This window comes from Orbicella faveolata, unplaced genomic scaffold (assembly GCF_042242905.1).
Source record: "Orbicella faveolata isolate gen_17 unplaced genomic scaffold, um_ofav_v1 contig_14, whole genome shotgun sequence".
In the NCBI taxonomy this organism is placed as follows: domain Eukaryota; kingdom Metazoa; phylum Cnidaria; class Anthozoa; order Scleractinia; family Merulinidae; genus Orbicella; species Orbicella faveolata.
The window spans coordinates 8366145-8375000 of NW_028301541.1; the positions used below are offsets into that span (position 1 = coordinate 8366145).

General features: G+C 39.0%; 1 protein-coding gene and 1 non-coding gene across 2 annotated transcripts in view; both read right to left on the reverse strand.

The window, feature by feature from the left end:
• Positions 1-3117: 3117 nt before the first annotated feature.
• Positions 3118-3201, reverse strand: Trnal-uaa (transfer RNA leucine (anticodon UAA)). Its single transcript has one exon. It is a non-coding gene; the product is annotated as a tRNA-Leu (tRNA).
• A 2664-nt stretch (positions 3202-5865) lies between these two features.
• The window catches only part of LOC110045275 (uncharacterized), a 10734-nt gene continuing 7743 nt past the window's right edge, over positions 5866-8856 (reverse strand). Inside the window, exons 6-7 of the mRNA XM_089286455.1 lie at positions 7581-8856; positions 5866-6974 (exon numbers count right to left, since the gene is read on the reverse strand). The exon at positions 7581-8856 is cut by the window's right edge and continues 3495 nt beyond it. Coding sequence (XP_089142581.1) covers positions 6940-6974; positions 7581-8856 — 1311 coding nt within the window. The 3' untranslated portion in view covers positions 5866-6939. The remainder of the gene's footprint in view (positions 6975-7580) is intronic.

The following is an 8856-nucleotide window of genomic DNA, read 5'->3' on the forward strand; positions in this document are numbered from 1 at the left end:
TAAAAGATGTTAGGCGCAAAACAAAAAGAAGGGATTTTGTAAAAGGGAGTATACATTTTCTCTTTTTTTTTTTCGGAAAAATTAAAAAAATAAAAGTAAAGACACTACCGGGCAACATACGATATCTACTGCTTTAACTAGTCTATTCTAAGTCTATGACGAGCTTGGATCACCATTGAACATTTTACAACCTATCTTTTTATCAATTCTCATTTCCGATCACACCTTTAAATTTCGGGCAATATCCGTGGGCAAATATACAAGAACACGCAGAAAGACCCAGAAACTTGCCTTACTTCCGATTCTCTCCCAATGTGGAGAACAGATCGTTGACAGACTTCGCCGGTCACTCAGCGACTGTCGGCTAAGACACTCGAATGTGCCCTCTGACATTATGATTTTTGCAATTTCAAGGAATTTTGGCCGAAAGTGGCGCGGATTTTGTCAAACGAAGTTAGCTGTATGAGACAAAGGATGTTACACGATGGCGCGGAGATATGAATATTATCAGTTCGGGTGGTAAAAACAATATTTTACGTACAAGCGCAACGAGTAAGTAAAATATTGTTTTCGAGAAAATTAAATTCATATCTTCAAACTGTAATGTTCTTTTTCAGGCAAAGTGACTGTTTGCACAAACAACCGGGGAAAAGCGGGAAATGACGTCATCAATATCCTGAGAATATCGAAATATGCCATCTGGGACCCGGATGTAGTTTCGTATGAATTTTACAAGTGGCCTATTTTCAAAAAAAAACACTCACGTCTATATAATAAATATTATATAAACAACAATGGAATAGCAGGTGAGCTTTCGAGCGAAAACTGATGATATCTTCACACGTGAAAAAGATCCCCGTTGCTATGGTCACATAATAACTGGTGCCTTTCCCAGCGAAACTGAAATGGTTTGGAAATTCATTGGTGTTTATAACATGAAAAGAACATTACATGGCCACTTGGAGATACGAAATTTCTGTTCTCGAGTTGAAAAATATTTCACTCGTTCGTTGCGCTCACTCGTGATTCGTGAAATATTCTTCAACGCTGGAAGAGAAATTTCGCATCTCCACGCGGCCCTCGCCATCACGGGCTTTCGTTTTCAAGGGAACTACAACTTGGTAATTATTTTGAAGTTTAAACAAAGAAATCTTTACCCTGCTGATCTTAATTAGCATAGAATTTGACGTTTTATTTTTCCGTTTTCTCCTAAGTTTTAGTTTCGATTGAGAAGATATACCTTTGTTGTTTTATAGCGTACAGCTAAGAATCGTATCAGGTTTTACATTATCATCAAAATTATTCCGAGCAAAGCAAAGCACCGGAGCTTTCCCAGTTCCTGTCATTCAGTAACCGCATTGCTATAGTCGTTTTCTGAAGCTCTCTCAGGCTAGAATAACATGATTCCTTCTTCCTCTTAAAAGTGAAATCGTCGTATGGGTGATCATACCGTTTTTCTCGTTCAATTTGGAATTAATTTGCACGAGTGAGTTTTTTCAAACAGCTGAAAAAATTCGCGCGGAGGAAGTGCTGAAAGACCTTTCTTGAAGCCATTTTTTTTTCATTCGAGAAAATTTTTTACAAAGTTTCCGCACAAAATTTTCGACATCATCTTACGTCATATCATTGACTTAGCAAATTTCCTGTTGTCCTTCACTTCAGCCAATCATAATCCAGAATTACGATGTGTAAAGTTTGCACTGGTGTTACACTTTTTGCATTGTGTTACACTTGAACTGCACTGCTCTCAGCCAATCAGAATAGAGTAATTTTTTCATGTATATTTATTATTATTAAAAAAAAAGTTAACCCAAATGTGTAAAGTTGCGTCAGAAGTTGTTTGTAGTGCCACAAGAGCTGGTCTGCCACTAATCTTTCCTTGCCATTTGGAATCAGAGTGATTGACATTCAGAGTTTTTCTTCATTTCACTGTGAGTACTGATCGCAATATTAGCTAATATTAAAGGAGGTGAGAATCCATCATATGAGTGATCACGTGATAAAGGTTGTAAATACCGTCTACAGAAGGGGTTTCCCCAAAGAAAATAGATCCTGGTTTCCCAGTATTGAGTTAATAAGCAATTTGAATTTCGTTTTGGATGATTTAGTTATAAACAAGAATGGAAGGATTCCCCCAAGTGAGCTTACGCCATCACCCATTCGTATGACTTTACTCGCTGTCCGCTTCAGAATTAATCACATTTATTTAATGATGGTTGAAAACAGATAAATATCGCGTTTTTAGCCATTTGTGACCATTTGTTTCCTTGCAATAATCCAATTTTTAAGTTTCTAATCGATGGGTAACTTACCCACTCACACAAGACACGTGCTACAGGGGCAATACGATGTGTGTTTTTGCCATCAGCCCGTTTTTGCTAAGTCTCCCGTCCCTAATAAATGTCCCCTCCCCCCTCTTTACTAACTGCCCTCCTTCAGCTAGATCGAATCATTGCGATATGCTAGGTAGGTCTAATGTGGACACTTCACTTCTTCCCTGAGGAATTTTCAGGTAGTTTAGTCTAAGATGGGTATAGAAATCAGACGTTTTTGGTTTAGAATAGAATTGCAAAATCAGTATAGGGTAAGGGTTTTCATCGTCCCAGCGGCACCCCTACCCCACCTCACCCCCTAACCCAAACATTTACACAGCACCCGCCCCCAGGGCGTCTTCTCGAATTCGAACAAGATTACGTCCATAACTCATATCCGTGTCATAGTGTCATCAATGTCCTTGATTTTATAATATTATTGTGAAAGAAAATTTAAATAGGGCAGGAAAACATTCAGGCGAACAATTTTGAATGTTTTCATACGTTTTCTGGAAGCTATGACTCATGTAATTAGCCTCGTTTAGCTGCCTTAGATTGCATATCTTTTCTTTGACCAACATTTCAAAGAAAATAGGTTGTGAAGGTCACGAGTGTGAAGGTCACATTCCGGTTTGGTTGGTCACGTAAGTTGAGTTAGAGATCAGTCACGTGTGTGAGCGATCTCAGAACATCCAATTAGCAACCAAGAAAGGAAGAAGGGCCATCAGAGAGTTAATTTCCCCAACTTCGGATGTTTGATTTGAAATATGCCAAAAAAAGGGAAAGAAAACGAACGAAAAAAAAGTACCAGGAGTGGGGTTCGAACCCACGCGGACAATACGTCCATTGGAACTTAAGTCCAACGCCTTAACCACTCGGCCATCCTGGTGTTAACACGAATAAGTTAGTTCATTGTTTGGTAGTGTGCAAATTCAGGCAGGTTGTAGTTATGAAGAACAGTCGATCAAAATGGCCGGAGTAATTTCTCAGTCCTACAATAAAGACATGCGCACCAAATTAGTCCATGAAGCTACTAATCTACTTCCCGATGGAATTGAATCTATTAAGGCGCGGGTACACCTGAAAATTCTGTAGATGGAATCTTTGTTTTTGCTGGAATTTGAATCTTAAGGTATTAAAGTTTATCTTGAGGAACATTTCTGCCACTTTAAGTTCAAAGCTTGTTTTCTCAAAACAAGTTATTTTTGCCTTTGAGAAAAGATATTTTGAGAGGGATTTGTCCAATTGATCTGAAATTTTCAGGGCTGTATCCTCTCATTGAGGTGAGTTGAATGAGCAGACTGTTTCTCCATAAGTTGAATTTTAAACAAGTTATTGAGGAATATGTCACCTGAGAAATCTTGGTGAACTTTGAACTCGAATTGTTTCCATAATTTTAGTGGCTCCTAAATTTCATCAGCTCATCTAAGAGAGTAAACCCAGTGCTTTGTTTTGACACCAAAATCACTTGATTCCTTGCAATCTACAAGCAGGTATCTTTTCTCAAGTATGCTTAGGTTTTTCACAGCATGTGGTTAACATATTGATCTGGTGTCAAATAAATGTAATATTTTGTGCCTGTGATTCCTAAGCTTTCTTCTGATATATAGGTTTATGTGGTTCTGAACTATAGTTATGAAGTTACACTTGAAAAAAAGACGTTTTTTTTTCATGTTTACCCCCGCCTTAATCATTCCCTAAAATCAACCATACCTAAGGTCTGATTAATTTTTAAAATTAAGCTGTTAGGCCTCACCTATAGTACCTCTAATTAATTTCACCCTATTCAGATGGGCGAGGCGGTCAGGGGGGAGGTGGTCAAATAAATTTGGTATGACATGCCATTTTACTCGGAACTTTACGTTGCCATGGCTTTCGTACTTTCGTGTGATTATTCTTTCATTTTTATGACTCTCAGCCATTATGTTATTAACTTGATTTAGTTTTTATCGTTTTCTGACGAAGAAATCCAAATCCAAGATGGCGGGTCTAAGAGATCAAAATGGCGTCTGTTTAGCAAACCTGACACAATTAACACTTGATCTGACGTCATCTCATGTTATTTACTTCAAGAGAAACATTTTTGGGTACCCTCAAAGTTCGGTTATAAATAATCTTAAAGTTATGAAGGGGAGGGTTGATAGTCGGCCGTATCTACGGAAATCCGTTCCGCTCCGGAAATCCCCGGCTAATACCAGCTATCCACTCTGCCTGGCCGAACAAAATAGACTAAAGCGGAGATTTAATTCACGGCATAAAGAACATGGCTTTGTTGGTTTCCTCTTGCAATTGCGCGCTCGGGTAGCCAGCTACATTGCAGGGGAACTTAAAGCAGTTTTCTGGCCTTTTCCGTGCTTCAACGCTAGTGCGCGAAATTAAATAGCAGCGTTTCCTCGCCGTATCCAAGAATACAAGATAGAGGATATTACACGGCGGCGCAAAGATATAAATCTTATTTTCGAGTGGTAAATACAATAATTTATTAGCGAGTACAGCAAGTGAGTAAAATATTGTTTTAAACGCGAGAAAATCAAATTCATATCTTCAAGCCACTGTGTAATTTTCTTTTTATTATAAAAACAAACTGACTGTTTGCGCAAAGAACTGTGAAAACGCGAGAAATGACGTCATCAGTATTCTCACTGGTGAGGATATGGAAAGTACACCACTCGGAACCCGGATGTTGTTAATAATTTTGCATAAATTTTACGAGTGGTCTATTTTCCAGTAAAACACTCGTGTCTATGTAATAAAGAGGAATATGCAGCTTTACTTCCCTCCACCCTACAGCTCCTTGTAAAATGAAACAAACCAAAAAAAATCATTTAACTGCAGGGAAAGGAAATTCAGATTGGAAGACCGTTAACACTCAGTGTAAGTAGCTACCTATATCAACTTGAATTTGAAAAAAAAGGAAATGAGTCGCCCTATAGTGTTTTCAGAAAATTGATGTGTTGAGAGTTAACCCTTCTGCCCGGCATAATGACCGTGCTCCCATAAAGAAAGGGTTAAAGCTCGAAACTTCAACTTTGCAGCGCAGCTAGAGCAGTTATTAATTTACTTTTATTAGCTTCAAGTTTTCAATCAGCTAAGTACTTCAGGTACTGTCGACGCCTTTTTTTTTCCAGCCACCTAACATCCCTTGTGTGTGTGGGGGGGGGGGGGGGGGGGGAAGGGGGGAGGTGAAAGAGCAACTCCGTTAGAAAAAGGACGGGGGTGCTCATCATACCTTTAAGGGGATTCGAAAGTGGTTTCGGTACCTCTCGGGGTGTTCAGCCTCAAAAGGTCCACAGTGGGAACTTTTGCAGTGCCATTTTATAGGCTATATTAAGCCGATAAAAAGATGACAGAAGATGACGTGTTGTTTTAGAATTAGTATCTCTTGGGGGTGAAAATTGTTTTACGCCACGCCAACAAAGCAGAATCTTTGTAGAGGTTATTTTCAACATTTCCGACGATCACCCCCGTCCTTTTTATATGGGAGTCCCCCCCCCGACCCCCCACCCCTGGGCCTAATATAGCTGAGAAGTAGCCTGCAGAAACGGAGGCCAGCTGAGATTTATGTTGCTTACAGTTTAATTTATTCCTCTAGATGAAAAATTTAAAAATAAACAATAGGCCTCGTCAACTTAACCTAAGGAGTACATGCTTAAAGCATGAAAAAAGTTCTTCCTGTTTGGCAACAGTACAACGTTTACGATAAATGTGATAAATGTCATGCGAACAATTTCTGACGTCACTCTGTTCTAAACTCTTAATTACCTTAAAAAACTTTAACCAACAGGTCAGCGTTTTTCGTTACACTATTTACAAAGCTACTGTAGACCTTACTAGTAAACAGCAACTTAAATTTAGACTTCCATTGGCCTTTGTGTTCAACAAAGATTCAGTTTACTTTCTATACTCTTTTCATTTTCTATATTATTCAATCGATTCACAACGGATTGGCAAAACTTCAAATCGTAAAGCTCTTTTGTCTTGTAAACAAGGTCTGATTTATGAAAATACTAACAAAACCAAGATGTTCAGAAATAGAATTTCGGCAAATAAGGAAATGCATGTCATTTCTGAAGCTAATTAACTTTATTTTAAATTCCTTTCTTCAAGTTAACTTAACAATTGCTACAAAGTCTCACGCTCAATGTTTTTTCAGGTACATTATTTTTACAAATTGAACAACGAATTTCGCTGGTAAAACACTAGGTTTGTCAGCTGAGCCTCAGTTTCAATTGGTATTACACTGCCTATTTTTCCTCGCAGCGAAGATCCAAACAATTGAAATCATCATCTTACATTCCTATACTAAAAGTTACCTTACGTACTAAGCTTGTTCAATTCTTGAGGTTTAAGCAGTTATTTGAGTCCAACACGCAGCGGCAAAATAACTTGTAACCAACTGTTCTACAAAAACCATTGTGTACTTTGCTAGGGAAACAACGCTTCATCCTAAAAAAGGTGAATACATAACGTGAAATAAAACTCAAAAGTTTTGTTCTGCATATGTCTTCCGGGACATCTTTTTAGACAGAAAAATATCAAAGTTAAAACGTCAATTTAATTTATATACAGGTTAGCACTAGCAGTAAAACTGTCCGTTGAGGTCATGGCATATTTACTTCTCATGCGATCACTCGCTGCTGTCCTGGTTATTCTTGCCAACACCTGACAGAGTAAATAAAAAAACAACAATAAAAAATAGTAACCATCTAAATTTATTTCCTTAAATTGAAAAAAAAAAAAAAAAAAAAATCGGGCCTGCGCGCGCTCTGATTAACTCGGTGTTATATTTTATGCTCAAAGCAAGACAACCGTGTTTTACTGTCTGGCCAAAGTAAATAATCTGAAGCCTTGAATTATACCGTCATAAAACATTACGATATGTTGAAACACTCACGAAATATGTGAGGCACTCTCTTGTTGCTCCTACTTTCCTAGATTTCCCGTTTTCTAAAATTTCCCTCCGAATTCGTTATAATATGATAAATGGCTGCGGCTTGTTGATTGCGTTGTATTACACTGAAGGTAATTTCATGGTTTACACTCTCGTGATCGACAGAGCTAGTTATCAGTCATAAAAAAACAAACAATACGTGCGCCGCACAAGATCAAACGACAAACACTTAAAAAAAAATAGATATAGAAATCTAAACACACTTTCGAAAATACATACAGCTTGATCGATAATATCTCCGGAAAACTGTAAGTAAATGCCAAAAGCCGTTTATTAAAAATTTGAAAGCACTTATGCATGTTTTCACTGAATCTTACCTTTCTCTCCAAAATCAAATGTCACGTCATCTCCAATCAGTATAAAAGGTGCCCACTGGTTCACGTCATATCCCTTACTTCTCATCCACTTCATGGCCTCGTGTAGAGATTCACCAGCACTTTCCCCAGCGACAAGGTGATCGTAGAAATGAGTCATTAACTGCTCTGTTGCTTTGTCATCCAGGGCCCACAGAGATACCAGCACTGAGCGTGCGCCAGATCCTAAGAATGCTCGGGCAGTTCCGACAGCTCCCTCGGCCTTTGTCTGCCCGCGAGCACTGTGGCAACAGCTAAGGACTACCAGTTTAGCTCGCAGTTGAATCTTTGAAATGCCAGACATTGTCAATAAGTAGAGTCCTTCTTGAGGTATTCCGTTAGGAATACGAAAAGATGGTGCAAGGGCAATTGCTCCTCTTTCAGCATCACCGTGTGCGCCGATATGAATCAGGGCCACTGAATTCATTGCTTGAAGTACTGCCTGCTTTGTTGCTTGCCGTCCTAACAAAGGTTCAACTCCTAGCTTTTTTGCTACCATCCTCGCTTCGTTTTCTGCAAAGTGCAGTCGAGAAATGTTTGTCAGTTTTCCTTTGAAATGCACCTCACCAACATCAGGATTTCCCACTATCAGTGCACCCGTCTGACAGTGATAGTCTGCTGGACTTTCATTAATGAGCTTAAGAGTTGTTAGAGAAGGAGCAATACGGATCCTGAAAGTCTCGGATAAGTACTTTCCGCTTTCGTCAGTTAAGGCGGCAAATGGAATTTGGTATAAAGCGCGATCAGGAACAATGATGATTTCAGGGCCCTCAAGGAAGCTCACCACAGGAGCAATGATTAGTTTGTAACAGATAGGAAGGTTCATTTTAGGTCCTTGGTTAGCTCTACTTTCCTCTCCAATTCGCCAACCTCCATGGCTGTCTTCATTCCATGTTTTCGATTCTGGTAGGAAACCGTGCAAGGATTGGTCTTCGCAGATCTCCTCTGGTAAAATGCCAAAACTTCTGAAATCAAAAAATTGTTCCAAATGCTGACTTGATCCTTCCCGAACTAACAGGTCATTTCCTTTTATCACCTGGAAATGTGTGGTTCCGCTTGCTTTAAGAATCCACAAATGTATTTTGTCAGAAGAATATGAGACGTACAGACAAGTGCGGTTAAACACTTTTCCCACCATGCCTTCAAGATCAGACCATGCTCCAGAGTCATCTGGCATTTGATTGTCCAAAGAGTACTGAAATGACATTAAATCTGCCAAAGCCCTGGCCTTCAAAAGCTC